Raw genomic sequence first — 17092 nt, 5'->3', positions numbered from 1 at the left:
AATAATATTAATCGCGCGTAATTTGTAACGAATAAATAGAAATTAAAAGATGTAAAAAATTTAAAGCTAGAGAATTATTTCTTTATGAGACAGATTTTATCCTCACTGCTTTGCATAAAAACGCATATAGTTTAAAAAAATACAAAAATTATTTCGCTCAACTAACCGGTCTGAACGCATTGCCACTATAGTTTATCTAATTATCTAAACAAATTTATGGGTGACCGGAAAACTCGTATATTGCTGATAACGGGACGACAGTTCTCGCAATAGTTGCGTTTCAGGAAAAAAAAATTCACACGAACAACATTCTTACGTCAAATTAATTAGTACACGCCATTGAGTTATTTCCAGATGTCGATGATAAAATATCACAGATACTTACTACTTGTAAAGATATCGCGTCTGTATTTGCGTTTGAACAATACGTTCGGAATTATACAGAATTAGAATCGTTCTCTGTATTACACAAATGCGATCGTAAACAGCGTAAGGTCTCTGCCAGTAAATAAATTGCTTTGTGTCACGTCAATTTATGATGCGCGGCCATTTATTTCTTACGAACAGAACACGTAACATTGGACGGAAAGGAAAGACGAATAACTGGTAGAAGGATAGAATGCCAAGGAAATTGCCAAACAACTTGCCTGGCATTCTGGCTCTCTGACAGAAAAATAAAGAGTTCTTTATTTGTCTTTTATATCATATTTTCACCGTGACGAGATGCGTTTTGGTATTATTAACGCGCTCTCAAGAAGCGATTATATCTCGATTACACAACCAAGATATTGTGAAAGATATTAAAATCTCATTCGGCCGCAATGAATGGATCGTTAGGTTCATAAATAATTATTTTTGTTAACAAAGTGACGATTTAAATCCAAAAACAAGTATTAAGTCTAAATAGAATAATGATGTCTCATGGAATATTTATAATCTTTTTTTATAAAATTAGATTATTATTTACATGAGTAAAGTGAATATTAGAACAGCAGATTTGATGATTGTTGACCTGTATTATATAAATTGTCTGAATAAAAGTTAAAATAGTATAGTATTAATATTAGAAAAAAATAGTAGTTAGTGAAAAATATTAGTTAAAGCAATATTTGAGAAATAAAAATATAAATATAACTATCTTTATATGTCATATATAAAACATATAAATGTAGATAAGAATAAAAATCTCTTTCTTCCTGTTTGACAGATTAGTATCTCAATAAAAAGCATTATTTACGTAAGCTTTATTGTTATTCAAAAAATAAAAATTACTTTATTTTTCGAAATTAATAATTAAACTGATAATTCACTGGACAATTAAACAAAACTGATAAAATAAAGATGATAACAGTTAATTTTTAAAACGTCAAAGATATGTATTTTGCACAAAATGTGTATATTTAAGTTATTTCTTCTCTCATATCTGTAATATTTAATTGAAAATATTTTCCTTAGATTTAATTAAAATTACAAATAAATGTAGTCATCTTTATTAAATCACTCTTGCTCAAATTAGTATTATTTATGTGAGTAGAGTGAATATTAGAACAGCAGATTTGATGATTGTTGATCTGTATTATATAAATTATCTGAATAAAAGTTAAAATAGTATAGTATTAATATTAGAAAAAGTAGTAGTTGGTGAAAAATATTAGTTAAAGCAATATTTGAAAAATAAAAATATAATTATAACTATCTTTATATGTCATATATAAAACATATAAATGTAGATAAGAATAAAAATCTCTTTCTTCCTGTTTGACAGATTAGTATCTCAATAAAAAGCATTATTTACGTAAGCTTTGTTATTCAAAAAATAAAAATTACTTCATTTTTCGAAATTAATAATTAAACTGATAATTCACTGGACAATTAAACAAAACTGATAAAATAAAGATGATAACAGTTAATTTTTAAAACGTCAAAGATATGTATTTTGCACAAAATATGTATATTTAAGTTAATTCTTCTCTGATATCTGCAATATTTAATTGAAAATATTTTCCTTACATTTAATTAAAATTACAAATAAATGTAGTCATCTTTATTAAATCACTCTTGCTCAAATGGCGCAATTATAAATAAATGTTTAATGTTTAAGAAACGAGAATTGTCGATTAAGTACACTTATAATCATGTTATCTTCCTTATGTTATCTTCCTTATGCTTGACTTGTGACTTTTCGGCGTAAGATACATATTAAAACGATATATTACCTTCCAAGTTAAAGCGTAACAAAAATACTTATGTCGTAAAGATACGCGCGATAAAAGACCGATGAAGACCTTTTGTGCATTTTTTAAAATAAAACCATTACATTAAAATAAGAAATAAGTTTTTTCTTCAAAAAACGAATTTTGCGACCCATTATCTTCTCTGAAAGAGCTGCACATTCTCGACGAAGAATGGATGCTGCGAAACTCAGGCAAGAACTCCAGCAGAGATCACTGAAAAAGGTCCGGTGGGGTCCGCACGCAACGACGTCGGTCATAGTCAGTAGTTGGTGCCGGTCGTTCATCAAAATCGTTTCGCCTCTCTCGGAGCTCCCTCAAAGTCACCGTCGCGGCCTCGATAACGCGGAAGAGTGAGCCAGTATCTCGCATACTCTTGCACGTGATTATACCTTCGTAATTCAAGTGACAGTTGACAGCGTTCTGATTTTTTAAGTGCCTCTTTTTACTTTTTTTTGAACGAAATAAAACAAAAATTAGCATCGTCTAGAAAAATTAATGAAGACGCGACGATCCAGCTCTCGGAGTTCGGCTTGGAAAACGCGATTTTACTTTCGCTCTCGCGAAAGTCTCCTTGCATCGTACGTGGTTTGCATATAAATGCGGAATGTTGCTTGGCGTGTAGTAATTTGTGTGGTCACTTGTTATTGTTCATTTTCTGATACGAGGTGTTACTCAATCTGTCATCAATCGCCGTCGATCGTTACAAATTAAAGGTATTGTGTAATAATATATTTTATGAAAGTATTGTACACATATATTGTATATTATTATATATAAAATATATTAAATATCTCGTTAATATATGGGTGTTTCAAATAAAAACAGACCATATTTTTCTTTTTAAAAAAAGAGAAAAAATTTTAAAAACTTTTACATTGCTAGAATACTTAAGATAAAAAATTTCTTTTTTTCTCATAAAGAAAACTATTTTGTAATGTTAAATGACAAAGACAAAAATTATTATTGTCATTATCTCTCTCCATAAATTAGACAGCTATGCAGCATTAATTTTCAAATTAAATTCATATTTGTTCGAAAAATACGATGACGCGTCTTTGGAACGCCGATTTTATGAGCCATTAAAATTCTTGGCAAGTTGAAAGTTTTAAAATAAATTGTAATAACCAGATGGATGTAAATCCTTATATTCAGTAATACGAAAAATGCAAATAAAAATACATATATTTCGCTTAAATATTGCATATTTTTTCATTCTATGTTTTCACAATTATCAGATATTTTAAAAAATTAAATAAAAAATTTTTATTAGAAAATACCTAAATTTTTATTACGAAATAAAAAACTTTATTACAAAATTTCATTATAAAATAAAATAAAAAATTTTCATTATCGTAAAATAAAACAAATATATTCTTTCAGAAAAGCGTTTTATAAATCGAAAAATGCAGTACAATAATTTTACTAATATGAGAAAAGCCAAAATGACAGAATAAGTGCACATGTATCAAGAACGTGTCTTATCAGTATTATAAATACAGAGATAAGCGAGACACAAGACAAAGAAAAGATCATAAAGAAGCGCAATCAAAGTAAGACACGAAATTAGTGATAATCAAAGATGTCGATTGCTTTGCACATAAATTGTTGCGTTATTGCGCTGTTGATATTCGCAAGCGAAACTTTTGCAAATCCCACTTCACGAAAGGATGAAGAATTCACCATCAGAATTGTTCACACGAATGATATGCATGCGAGGTAACTCTTGTTTTTAGAAAAATTTTTGAAATATTCTAGTTAGCACAAAATTGAAACATGTTTGAAATAGAGACATAAAACATCTTTAAGACGCCTTTAACATGTTTTTCAGATATCATAAGATTATTAAAGATTCTTCAAGATCTCTTTTTTTTCAATTTTAAAACATGGTGCCTGTCTGAAATTTCTCTTCTTATTAAAAAACGATAATACAAACCTGATTATGTTACAAAAACATTTTAATCCTATAATAATATTATTTAAACAAATATTATAAGATATTTAAATAAATATCATAAATATTATAAGTATACGTGTGAGTCTTTGAGAAATCAAACTGATCGATTTTATGTTATAAATTTTTTAATTTTAATATTAGAGCATGTGATATTGGAGCGGAGTTAATTAGTTTGACTTTTAAGAAACTCATATAATATTTACTCTTTCATATCTCACACATGCATACATTACAATTTTGTGTAATTTTACGTCACGCTATACCGCCAACAATTACCGCCACTACGCTAATTACAAATGTTAAAGCAGTTAATTACATCCCGCTCCTAGACTCTAATTAAATATCGCGCGTGTTTTTTCACGCGAATTCGTTATTTGACAAGAAAATTTCTTCGTTCTTTCGAAAATGATAAAAATATATATTAAATCGTACACACTTCAAATGAAGACTTTGCTGAAACATTCTTAGATTCGAGGAGACGTCGCAATTATCGACGGCGTGTACACCGCAGGACTCCGATGCCGGGAAATGTTACGGAGGTTTTGCCAGGATCGCGACCCTGGTTCGCCAAGCGAAGTCGGAATCGCCGTCGACGATCTTCCTGAATGCCGGCGACACTTATCAAGGAACCGCCTGGTACAACGTGTACAAGTGGAAGGCGGTGTCTTGGTTCATGAATCTCTTACAGCCGGATGCTATAGTGAGTAGCTTTTACTCGGTTCGAACCCAGACAACACTATGTCTAAAATTGGCGTATAAGACATCTTTAAGTAGTCTTTAAGACATCTTCAAGAAATCTTGATATGATATCCAAAAGACGTCTTAAAGACATCTCAAAGATGTCTTATGCGCTAATTTTAGACATGGTGTTGTCTGGGAAGATACACGATATCTGAAAGCAAAAAAAAATATTTGTTAATTTATTTATCAATCAGCAAAATCTGCACCATTCATTCTTTGTATCCAGCTACTGGAAAAAAAATCTTGTTGCATTAACAAAACTTCTGTTCGCAAATGGACGAAACAGAATTACAGGTTGAATCTACCAGAATTCCTTTTAATGCGACACATCTTGTTTGCGCAAACAACTGATTTGTTGTGCAAATAAGATGCTGGAAAAGTGAGGAAATATCAATAAAATTCGGGTTTTATCGTAAATATGAATTGTTTGTGACAGTCCTTGGGCAACCATGAATTCGACGACGGCGTGAAAGGTCTGATACCCTTCATACAAAACGCTTCGTATCCCATTCTGACAGCAAATCTGGATCTCAGCAAGCAACCGGATTTGGCAGCTACCAATCTGAAAAACAGCACGATCCTTGAAGTAAACGGTCACAAAATCGGAGTGATTGGCTACTTGACGCCGGAGACGACGGTTCTGTCGAGTACAGAGAATGTGGAGTTCAAGGATGAGGTGGAGTCCATTCGACGCGAAGCTAAGATGTTAAAAGAGCAGGGTGTCGACATTCTCATCGCTCTGGGCCATTCGGGCTACGAGACCGACAAAAGGATCGCGCGGGAGGTCGAGGATATCGATCTGGTGATCGGCGGTCACACCAATACCTTTTTGTATCGCGGCAAACCTCCGGACTCCGAGGTGCCGGAGGGTTTCTATCCTACAGAGATCATTCAGAAGAGCGGTAGAAAGACCTATGTTGTTCAGGCATACGCATACACCAAATACTTGGGTAATTTTTCCGTGAGTTTTGACGCCAGAGGAGAAGTAACGCACATCGAGGGAAACCCGATTCTTGTGGACGCCAAGGTGGAGCAGGTAAACATTTGAGAAAAATATAAGAAAAATCGCAAAAATTGTAAGAGAAAAATAATTGATGTTACAAAAATTATTACGTCTTTATAATAGTGTATATAAATAATTTAATTACTACACAGAGAGAATTTTCCTTTAGAAAGTTTATCCTGAAAATTATGATAATCCATAGGACAATAGGATATTGGACAAATTTTATAAAAATTTTTCTGATTAAATATTTACCACAATAAAAAATATTAATATCTACAATAATAAAGAACATACAAAATATGTTCGATTAATTTTACTATGTACATTTACTATGTACATTAATATTATATATAAAATACATATACTACACAATAAAAACACCTGTAAATTACATGTACATGCAAAAAATATGAAAAATTACATTAATATAAATTATAATAATTAATATCATTATATATGGTATACTTTAAAATATATATGATATTTGATTATTCTCGCAGGCGAAGGATATTCTAAAATTGATAAGTGATAAGAGAAAACCCATTGACGAAATGGAACACAAAATAATTGGAAAAACGCGAGTGCTCCTCGACGGGGACTTCCAGAGCTGCAGACGACAAGAATGCAACATGGGCAACTTAATCTGCGACGCTATGCTTGATTACGTAAGATTTGTTTATTAGTTTAATCGACGCAACGCTTGTCGCTGATATTGTGAGACTATTCTTAGAGAGAGGAGAATAATATGGATCTGTGTTTTCTTTGCTCGCAGTATGCCGGGGAATACTTGAATAAGGACGGATGGACGGATGCCGCCATCGCGATCCACAACGGCGGCAGCATCAGAGCATCCATCACCAGAGCAAGAAACGATGATGTATTATAATTATGCATTCTTAATTAATTTTAATTTTTGCAAATGTATCTAGCGTCATCGCGACATTTACAGATCACCCGGAAAGACATTATAAGTGTCTTACCCTTCGGGAATATCATCGTGAAGCTTTCTGTGACCGGAGAGCTGATCCTTTCGATGTTGGAATGGAGCGTCCATAATTTAGATAACTTAACTTCTACCGGCAACCTAAACGGCGCGTTTCTACAATATTCGGGATTGCAGGTAATTTATTTCTAAAATAAATCCTATATATCTAAAAAAATTGTGTTAAATTTGATTAATATTATTGGTTTTATAACTTTCGCTTCACAATTATTTAAATGTCGAAACCCTAACTCGTGTTCAAACTTGTCAAAGATTAACATGCATTGTTTACAGGTAGCTTATGACATAAATCGACCACCGAACTCGAGGGTAGTTTCCGTTCAAGTGCAATGTGCTACTTGTCGAGTACCGACGTACAGCAAACTCCAACCAAATCTTACCTACAATATCCTCATAAATGATTTCATTGCAAAGGGTGGAGATGGTTTTCATATGTTGGAGAGTATTGAAAGAACTCCGCTAAGTATGTTTATAATATGTATATTGCATAACATTCGTTGCATAGTATTTTGTAATTTAATCATCTTACATATCTTTGCCATCTTATCTTTATCGAACATTTATCACAATTGAATTTTATTTGAACAGGTATCACTCTAGCGGATGTATTGGAGCGATATATCGAAAAACACAGTCCGATATATCCGGGCGTAGAGTGGAGAATTTCGTACGTAAATAGCAATTCTTTTTGCGATGATATGAACAAAGGTGATAATAATCTCGGGACGACGTATCGACCGATTGGGATGGCAATTCTTTTACCAATAATTACTTTGTTATTGATAGTATAAGGAAAATGCTATCAACAGAGTTGGGCAGATATATATCTTAAAGTATCTGAGATATATATTTAAATATAGTATTTAAATACCGAATAATCAAGTATTTCGAATTTTGTAATTAATTGTTTAATTTAAATGCATCTTGTATTTAAATATATTTATGTAATTACATCATATATATATATATATATATGTTTTATACAAATATAATATAATACATGCTATTATATGTTTATTTTAATTATTATTGTTTGATAAAGTTTAAAGTTCAAATAAATAAACTTATCTTTCAAAGTGTTAAAATTAACTTACTTTTGATATTATTTTCATATATAATTCTACCATCAGACTATATTATACTTAATATTAAAGTATAATTACAATAAAATCATCTACTATTACTATTTCATTTTTTAAATAATAGTAGATAATCTTTTTGTAATTACTTTAATATTAACTATATAATCAGAAATAAAATTATATTTAAAAGTATTTATAAATTTATTTATTTTTATTTAAATATATTTCAAAACCAAAGTATTTCAATAATATTAAAATATATGTCAAACAGTATCTTGTATTTTGTATTTAAATATTTTGTTTCGAAGTATCTGCCCAATTCTGGCTATCAGTTTAATATATCAAAAATATCAATTTATAATTAAACCGATCATATCTTTAATTTTTAATAAGCTATATTATCTTTCACAATCTTTCCACTTTTCTCTCCTTACTTCGATATTATTTGCGATTTATTTATTAACAAAATAAAAGCATAATTTTCTTATTTCTTAGATAAGAATTATATATTAAACAGCGAAAAAAAAATGAAAAGTACAAACTTAATACAGTGTCACTCATAATTTTTAAAAATATACATTTGTTAAAATCTTATTTCTTAGATAAGAATTATATATTAAACAGCGAAAAAAAAAAAGTACAAACTTAATACAGTGTCACTCATAATTTTTAAAAATATGCATTTGTTAAAATCTTAGATTTGATAAATATAACATAGTGTATGTATAATAGTATATAAATATACTTATATTTAATATTGTTATATATATCTCTCTATAAATGTTAATAATAAATCTCTTTAAAACAATTTTTCATTAAAGAAACTGTCATTTCAAAAAATAAAAAAAAAAGTATTAATCTCTTTTTCTTAAAATCTACCTATCATACATTTTAAAAAATGTTAATCTCTCTCTTTCTCTTTAGAGGAAGTCTTTGTAAAGTGTGCTTTTTACGCATTAATCGTATCAAATAGTAACAATAACATTATTTTATCAGTCATAAAATATAAATCTCTTTAAAACACTTTTCCATTAAAGAAACTGTCATTTATAAAATAAAAAAAGTATTAATTTCTTCCTCTTAAAATCTATCAGCATTTTAAAAAAAATATTAATCTCTCTTTCTCTTTAGAGGAAGTCTGTAAACTGTGCATTTTACGCATTAATCATATATTAAACAGTAACAATAACATTATTTTATCAATCAAAAATATAAATAAAATCTACTTTTGATTCGTCCATATTTGTGGTATTATAAATCTATTCCCATTCAAATCGTATACTCGTTTTAACGTCTCGACGACATTACTCATTTCGTGGCAAGGCATCGGCACGTAATCATATAATATTTGTAGCATTTTCAACAAGTCTTCGATAATGTAAGGTTTATCTTGCACGTTGCCTTCTGTCGCTATATCAACATATGTATTAAATTTACGCAACGCTTTTTTTATCTTAACCTTGTCCTCTGCTTTCTTCACTAAAGTCTATAGAAGACCAACAAGAAATATCATATTATTATAGTTCAGTTTGATTTATTAATCAAATTCGTTATTATTTACCTTAAATGACTTTAATTCGTGATATAAAGGCCAATTCTCCTGGCAAGGAATACAATTACAAGTGAAATAATACTGTTTCAGTAGCTTCTGTTGTCTTATTGCTCTCGGCATGATAGCATAATGTTGGCCATAATTATCAAAGAGCTATAATGACACAAATATCAACATATATTGTAAACAATATTTTCAACAAGCCAATTTAATACCTGCTCGCCCTTTCGAATGGGATACATGGCGTATACCAACATGTGCTTAGATCTTGAGTGCCTTATAATATTTGGATTACAACTGTGATTAATTAAGCTACCAAATGGCATTGCGGCTATACCACGTTCTACACATTCTAAGCCTTGCTCTTCGCTGAACTGCAAACATCACATTTAATTGACAAATTGACAAAGAAAAAAATAAAGAAAATTGAAACAAACAAGCAAATGATAAAAGACCGTAAAGACACACCTGTGAAAGACATGAAAGTAGATAAATAGTAGAAAGTAGATAAATAGTAGATAAAAGCACACACAGAATCGATGTATATTATTAAAATACTTAGTAAATACATACACTGTGAACATTGCTGGGAATTATCTGTTGATGTCTTAAAATGAGACTTCCGAAAAACGTAACGTCATCGTTTTTCGACAAAACGCTTAAATCTTCGGGTAATTTAGCACCAAACATCACAGTACGTGTCGCTAAGAAGTACAAAATAAAGCAAGTATCCAAAGATCTCCTGAATAGATCAAGACCAGGTCGTTTTTCGCTATTCGTCACAAGACTGTATATACTAATGTATTTATCACTATGTAATTTTCCGTCTTGAGAAAACCCCTTTGTCCGTGGATCTAAAACAATAATAGTATTATATATAAAGAACTAAGAAGTCACCAGTCGATAATTAAAAATGGTAATAATAGTATTGTAAACATTGTTTTACGTATCAATTGTTTTACATATTACAAAAATTTTGTGCATACCATCACATTCTTCCAGCTTTTTCAGCATGGTTCTTAATTCTTTCATACTGCCAGCTTCTCTTACAGCAAGCACAGCCAGCCTTATGCTAAGCAAATCAAGATTGTAACAGTCATGTTCGATCAAAGCAGGGAAAACAGCACACTCCACATCGTGACATTTTTTCCATTCAGCATATCTGCATTCCTCTGAACAATACATAGCATAAGTGCAATAGTTGCAAGGTATATTCGCCCAGCACACTTTCAAACAATTTGAACAGTGTGTATGCACGTTCTGTTTTATTAATAACAATGTATAAGGTTTCTCCACAGCAATTACTTCACCAGGCCGAATATTACGAGTAGCGATAACATGTCTGCCATAGCATGCATTGTATTTTATAGCTACTGCATCGGATGCACATGGAACTTCATTATTATAGGATGCAATAGTAGGGAGAGGAGGTTCATTTCCTGATTTCCTCACTTCTGCACGTATTAAATTATCTTTAACAGGTTGTTCTGTTTGTGCAACCTTACAATGTAAAGTATCAAGCTTTGATCGTAATTTTTTTTTATTTGTATCATTCAAAGACATTTTATCCAACCAATGCTGCGCTTCCTTCAAAATGTCTTCCACAGAACAACTTCCCAAAATCATTAAACATTCTGTTTTACGTACATAAAGCTTAGCTCTTAGATTGTCGGGATAATTTAGGACCAGTGCTCTGTCAATATCTTGAATACATTCTGAATGTAAACCTAATTGAAATAATACTGCTGACCTGTTAGCATAGGCAAGAGCAAGTTGCTCAGAAGGATAAGGAGCAAACGCTACACTCATTGTATATAATTTCAGGGCCTCAATGCATGTCATATTATTGAGAGCCCCCTTGATAAAAACTTTATTGCCTTGCTCCCGCAATTTCTCAGATTCTTTGGCATTTTTTGGCATACCAGTTGTACCAGGAACTAAATCATATTCCAACATAACATTGAAAGTAAATATTACACGTTCCTGATCAGTCTAAAGTTTCTTATATCTATCTGTGAGTTCACAATGCTTGTTTGCTAAAACCACTTTGGCATTTAATAAATTCATTATTGCATCCATTTTGTCAAAAATATATCGCTCTAATACTTGTGTGGTAAAAAATCTATAAAAAGAAAACACGAATAATTTCAATAAAATATAAATAAAATCGTAAAGTATATATTTGTAACATTATTACCGTTTAAAATATTGGTTGATTAAAATATTAATTTAAGGATGGTATTAGCGAACTCGTTCTCTCTCCAAAGCTCTTCCTTTGTTAAAAGTTGAGTGTATACAGAGAGAAGGATGAGAGTGGTCATCCCCTCGATTTAGCTGCAACCGGAATTCAAAGCGCCTCTATGTGCACAAAACGTGCACATTGAACTACGTAGCCATGTGCACGATGCTCCCGAGTGGTAACAGGCTATGTGCACGGTACGTGGTTCGATTCCGTGCTATGTGCACAGACACAGATTAATAGACAGATCGCCAAAGGCCTGCCTAAAGAAGAGACCGCCATCTTCGTGCGATAGACTTTGCCCCTTACCGACACACTTTGCCCCTGGTTCGAGTCCGTGCTAAATTCGTAGACTTGAACCAAAAGACTTTGCCCCTGGTTCGAGTCCGTGCTAAATTTCGTAGACTCGACCAAAAGACTTTGCCCCTGGTGCAAGTCCAGGCTAAATTCGTTTGACATTACCAACAGACTTTGCCCCTGGTGCGAATCCAGGCTAATTGATCATGAGACCAATTTGAGAGATTTGGCCCCCGTTGTGTGTGTGTGTGTGTGTGAGAGAGAGAGAGAGAGAGAGAGAGTGAGAGAGAATATTTTACATATATGCATATATATATATAAAATTTATTAAATATAAAAAATATATTTTTTACACATAAAATGTTTTTTTATTGAAATAATCACGATTTTAAATGTGATATAACACAGTGTTCAAAAATTTTTTAATTAAATTTTTTAATTAAATTTTATTAAAGAAAATTACTTGAAATTTTTTACATTAAGAATTTAAAGGCTCCTTATTCTCTTGTAGAAATTTATCACTACGCCAATTAATCACTTATTTCGAGTATTTAAAATACTATAATATACAGTAATTTAAGTATTCGAAATAAAAGTGATTAATTACTCGAAATAAGTGATAAATTGGCGTTACTAGTAATAAATTTCTATAAGGGTTGAAATAAAGTATAAGAGATAAATAGGCTATATGTGAGCTGTATGCGAAATGTGAGATGTAAGACGCATATTGAAATTTAATTTTTCGATATAACTTTCAAAAATGTACACGAGGTACAAAAAATTAGCTTGGACATTTGTAAGACTTAAAATTGGGATTAATTCTCAATTCTATTAATTAAATTTCGATATAACACACCTTACATCCGCGCACGGCTCACATATATATAGCCCATTTATTAGTGCAATTTTTAAGTTCCTTATTTTTCAAAGTTCACCTTTTTACGTTATCAAATATTTTTACGTTTTCAAGAATTTTATATTTTTACTTACCGCAGTTTCTTATCCAAATGTAAAATCTTTTATCGCAGTCTATAAAAAATTGAAACAATTTACAATTTTATGATATAATATTATTATTATTACAATTTCTATATATATGCACATCTGTCAAATATCGTGATTTATTTCACATTATTATTATCTATTTTAATAAAAAAAAAAACAAAAACACTTGCAACAATCAAAAATAAACCGCCTGCCGCGAACGGAAAATGCCAAGAAAGCACGCAATTTCCGCGAATCTCGTAATTTTTTTGAAAAATCAACAATTTCAACGAAATTGTAAATTCTTCAAATCACTGCACAAGTATAATTCACAATAATAATTTTCAGTAACTACGATAAAAAATCGTATACTGAAAACCGCAAACGAAAGTGCAATGGGAGTAAGAGTAAAGTCTGTGATAAAATTAATTGGCAATAGAAAATTAATAATTTTCAAATAGAAAAATTTTGAAATTACCGAGGATTTACAAATAATAAAGTAAAAATATTAAATAATTTATGTTTTCGAATTTTGCTCGCGGAGAGGATCTTTAAAACAAGATTTTTAGAAGAGAGGACCTTTAAAATATAAACAGGCAAAAACGTTGGAAAAATTAAAGCGCGCGTTTAAACAGATAAACGCAATGAAATAAATACGCAATTGTTTTTACTTATCGCTGTAAGCTCACAAGCTTCTGACGTGCTATACACTTTTATATAATATATACAAGGTGTCCGGTAACTAACGGACCAATGATTAAGGGCGGATTCTCTGGCCAATTTGGAGACGATTTTTCCTTAGCAAAAATGTTGAGAAGTCAATAATTTTCGAGTTATAAGCGATTGAAAAAAATAGGTTTTTTGAAAACTAAACGTTTTGGAGTTAAAAGTCTAACATAATTACATTCTTCAGTTAATTTCAGGTAGAGTTTACTATAATAAAATTTTAATTTAAGGCTTAGTTATAAAGATACATAATGACAAAGATTGGAAAGTTGTAAAAAATGATGACCTTTTTCGACATTTTCGCTGAGGAAAAATCGTTCCCAAATTGACCAAAGAATCCATTTGTAATCATTGGTCTGTTAGTTACCGGACACCCTGTATATTGGACACGAGTTTCGTTTGTTTCAGATTCTCGAGAGTTGAAGTAGGAACATACGAGTATCATATATCGTTTGTGACTTGCCGAATGAAAGCAAGACAGAGAGCGAACGAGATGATGAGCTTAATAGCTCATAATGTTATAAATAAATAAATAAAAAATTATAACCTGACCTACTAGTTATTGAATCTTTTTTTAATAAAATGTTTCATTATTATTATCATCTAAGTCTAAGTCGTTTAATTACTTTTTAGTTTTTTAATAATTAATTTAATTTATTCTAGTCATTTTTATATGAGAAAAATAATATCACGTATACGTTTTATAATGAATTAATATATTTCGGGAACCGAATTATATATTCTTAATAATATAAAAGTGTTCAAAAATTATATTTGACTTTTAATTTTAATTATTTTATAGCAAAGAGTTCCGAAATCTCTTACACACATAATGGGGATTTTTTTCATCCATATAATTCGCAATTAAGTATATATGTTAATTATTAATTTTAATAAAATAAAAATTAAAATTAAAGGTCAAATATAATTTTTAAACACAAATATATTAAATTAATTATAAAACGTATACCCATAATAGTATTTTTCTCGTACAAAAATAATTAGAGTAAATTAAATTAATCATAAAAGATTAAAAATTAATTAAAGAATTTAAACTTATATTTTATATAATAATAATAAAACATTTTATTACGTCAAACCGTCGTGAAATAATTAAATAAAATTTGCTAGTTACGTCAAAGTCAAGTTTTCTAAGCTTATACAACATTTTATTAAAAAACAGATTCAATAAATATAAGTACATGTTATATATATACTTATATTTAAATGATAATCCTTAAGAGTCGCCAGTAATAAATAATGAAAATCTCTCCTCCAATTTTAAAGTCGACTAGACTGGCAATAATTTATTTAAAAAATTAGTTAAATTACAACGTTTCGGCTGTCATTGCAGCCCTTTTCAAGTAATCAGATTAAAACAATAAATCAAATTTACAGCAAACCCCCGACAAAATTAACCATTGTTTTGATGAACAATGTATAACTGACAGAAGTGAGCACAAAAAAAAAAATAGATGTTGACTGTTAGCAGGAAACTTAGTCACTGTGACTAAGTTTCCTGCTAACAGTCGACATCTATTTTTTTTTTTCGTGCTCACTTCTGTCAGTTATACATTGTTCATCAAAACAATGGTTAATTTTGTCGGGGGTTTGCTGTAAATTTGATTTATTGTATTAATCTGATTACTTGAAAAGGGCTGCAATGACAGCCGAAACGTTGTAATTTAACTAATTTTTTAAATAAATTATTGCCAGTCTGGTCGACTTTAAAATTGGAGGAGAGATTTTCAATACTTATATTTATTGAATCTGTTTTTTTTATAAAATGTTTTATTATTATCATATATAATATAAATTATTTAATTATTTTTTAATTTTTTTATGAGTAATTTAATTTGTTCTAGTTATTTTTGTACGAGAAAAATACTATCACGGGTATACGTTTTATAACGAATTAAATATATTTATGTTCAAAAATTATATTTGACCTTTAATTTTAATTTTGTATTTTATTAAAATTAATAATTAACATATATACTTAATTGCGAATTATATGGATGAACAAAATCCCTATTATGTGTGTAAGAGATTTCGGAACTCTTTGCTAAAATAATTAAAATTAAAAGTCAAATATAATTTTTGAACACTTTTATATTATTAAAAATATATAATTCGACTCTCGAAATATATTAATTCATTATAAAACGTATACGTATTAGTATTTTTCACATATTAAAATAATTAGAATAAATTAAATTAATTATTAAAAAACTAAAAATTAATTAAACGACTTAGACTTAGATGATAATAATAATGAAACATTTATTAAAAAATAATTATAATAGGTCAGGTTAATATTTTATTTATTTATTTATTTATAACATCATAAAATTCTGTCCTTTCCGAAATACGCGAACGCTACGAAAAGATAAATCTCGTACATGCCGCCGGACGAGTTCATGAGCATGAGACGCTCTTATCTTGGGAACGTATTAATAGTTACTGCATTGACCACTACTACGATATGGCGCTGAAATCAGTGAGAAATGCTGGTCTCTCCTTCATCCAGACCTTTGGCGATCTGTCTATTAATCTGTGGCACAGATGAGCGCCAGTAACACGTAGCTGTTAAAGGAGATGAGTTCGAGACCTCGCAGGGCCAATTTTTTTTTTTTTTTTTTTTTAGTACGACTATATTTGTCAATTTAATGAAATCCTTTTAATTATTGTGGAATAAAGAGATAAAATGCATTTCTCAAGCGTACGCGAGAAAATCGAAATCAAAAATAATGAGTGCCGTATAAATACATATGGAATAGAGCGTTATATCGAAGAGCGTGTGGCGTAGCGTTAAGGGGCTAGACACGTACCGTCGAGGTTAGAGGTTCGATTCTCAAGGAGTGACTCTTTTTTTTAATATTTTTTTATTTTAAATAAAATTTTTTTTTACCATAAAATGTAATTTTTACACAAAATAAATGTAAATAACACGATTTATTTACTTATAACACGTATATTACAAAAATGCATTTTTCTTTGCCTCAAAAAGCCGTGAAAAGCCGTCTGTAGAATAGCTGTATGCGATAGGAACTTGTATGATTATCTGTTTAATTAAAAATTATCCGATTTATGTCGTGTTTGGTGTCGTTGAAATCGCAAAAATCTCAATAATCCATTAATATTATTTTCGAATAGATAAAATGCAAAATAAAGGTTTTAGTTTTTCACTTATAAGATGTTTATATTTGTGAATTGCCATGGATGGGGAAGCCTATTGTTCGAGAGTTCGGAACGTTCTTTGATCTCGATACTC

The 17092-nt window shown here is 30.0% G+C and overlaps 2 protein-coding genes across 2 annotated transcripts; one reads left to right on the top strand and one right to left on the bottom strand.

Moving 5' to 3' along the window:
* The first annotated feature begins 2413 nt into the window (after positions 1–2413).
* Positions 2414–7944, top strand: LOC114938933 (protein 5NUC). The gene is made up of 9 exons (XM_029313098.2): positions 2414–2947; positions 3615–3950; positions 4657–4888; positions 5366–5965; positions 6436–6600; positions 6708–6812; positions 6885–7055; positions 7212–7401; positions 7527–7944. The coding sequence occupies exons 2-9, from the start codon at positions 3814–3816 to the stop codon at positions 7727–7729; spliced, it is 1803 nt and encodes a 600-aa protein (XP_029168931.1). The 5' UTR covers positions 2414–2947; positions 3615–3813; the 3' UTR covers positions 7730–7944.
* On the bottom strand, positions 7403–11918 carry LOC114938936 (protein-lysine N-methyltransferase SMYD4). The gene is made up of 6 exons (XM_029313102.2): positions 11770–11918; positions 10559–11694; positions 10146–10426; positions 9788–9946; positions 9582–9725; positions 7403–9506 (listed from the first exon to the last, which is right to left on the bottom strand). The coding sequence occupies exons 2-6, from the start codon at positions 11526–11528 to the stop codon at positions 9243–9245; spliced, it is 1818 nt and encodes a 605-aa protein (XP_029168935.2). The 5' UTR covers positions 11529–11694; positions 11770–11918; the 3' UTR covers positions 7403–9242.
* Positions 11919–17092: the final 5174 nt, after the last annotated feature.

The sequence above is a fragment of the Nylanderia fulva genome, unplaced genomic scaffold (assembly GCF_048542155.1).
Source record: "Nylanderia fulva isolate GAGA-0341 unplaced genomic scaffold, ASM4854215v1 Scaffold26, whole genome shotgun sequence".
Lineage (NCBI taxonomy): Eukaryota > Metazoa > Arthropoda > Insecta > Hymenoptera > Formicidae > Nylanderia > Nylanderia fulva.
This window is presented reverse-complemented; position numbering and strand designations above follow the sequence as displayed.

Excerpts from the sequence above, each read along its gene's own strand:
- LOC114938933 (XM_029313098.2), top strand. The coding sequence starts at position 3,814 with ATGTCGATTGCTTTGCACATAAATTGTTGCGTTATTGCGCTGTTGATA. Across the intron at positions 3,951-4,656 it reads ACGAATGATATGCATGCGAG|ATTCGAGGAGACGTCGCAAT; the intron begins GTAACTCTTGTT and ends AAACATTCTTAG. Across the intron at positions 5,966-6,435 it reads TGGACGCCAAGGTGGAGCAG|GCGAAGGATATTCTAAAATT; the intron begins GTAAACATTTGA and ends TTATTCTCGCAG.
- LOC114938936 (XM_029313102.2), bottom strand. The coding sequence starts at position 11,528 with ATGTTGGAATATGATTTAGTTCCTGGTACAACTGGTATGCCAAAAAAT. Across the intron at positions 9,947-10,145 it reads TTCCCAGCAATGTTCACAGT|TTCAGCGAAGAGCAAGGCTT; the intron begins GTATGTATTTAC and ends TGATGTTTGCAG. Across the intron at positions 9,507-9,581 it reads ACGAATTAAAGTCATTTAAG|ACTTTAGTGAAGAAAGCAGA; the intron begins GTAAATAATAAC and ends GGTCTTCTATAG.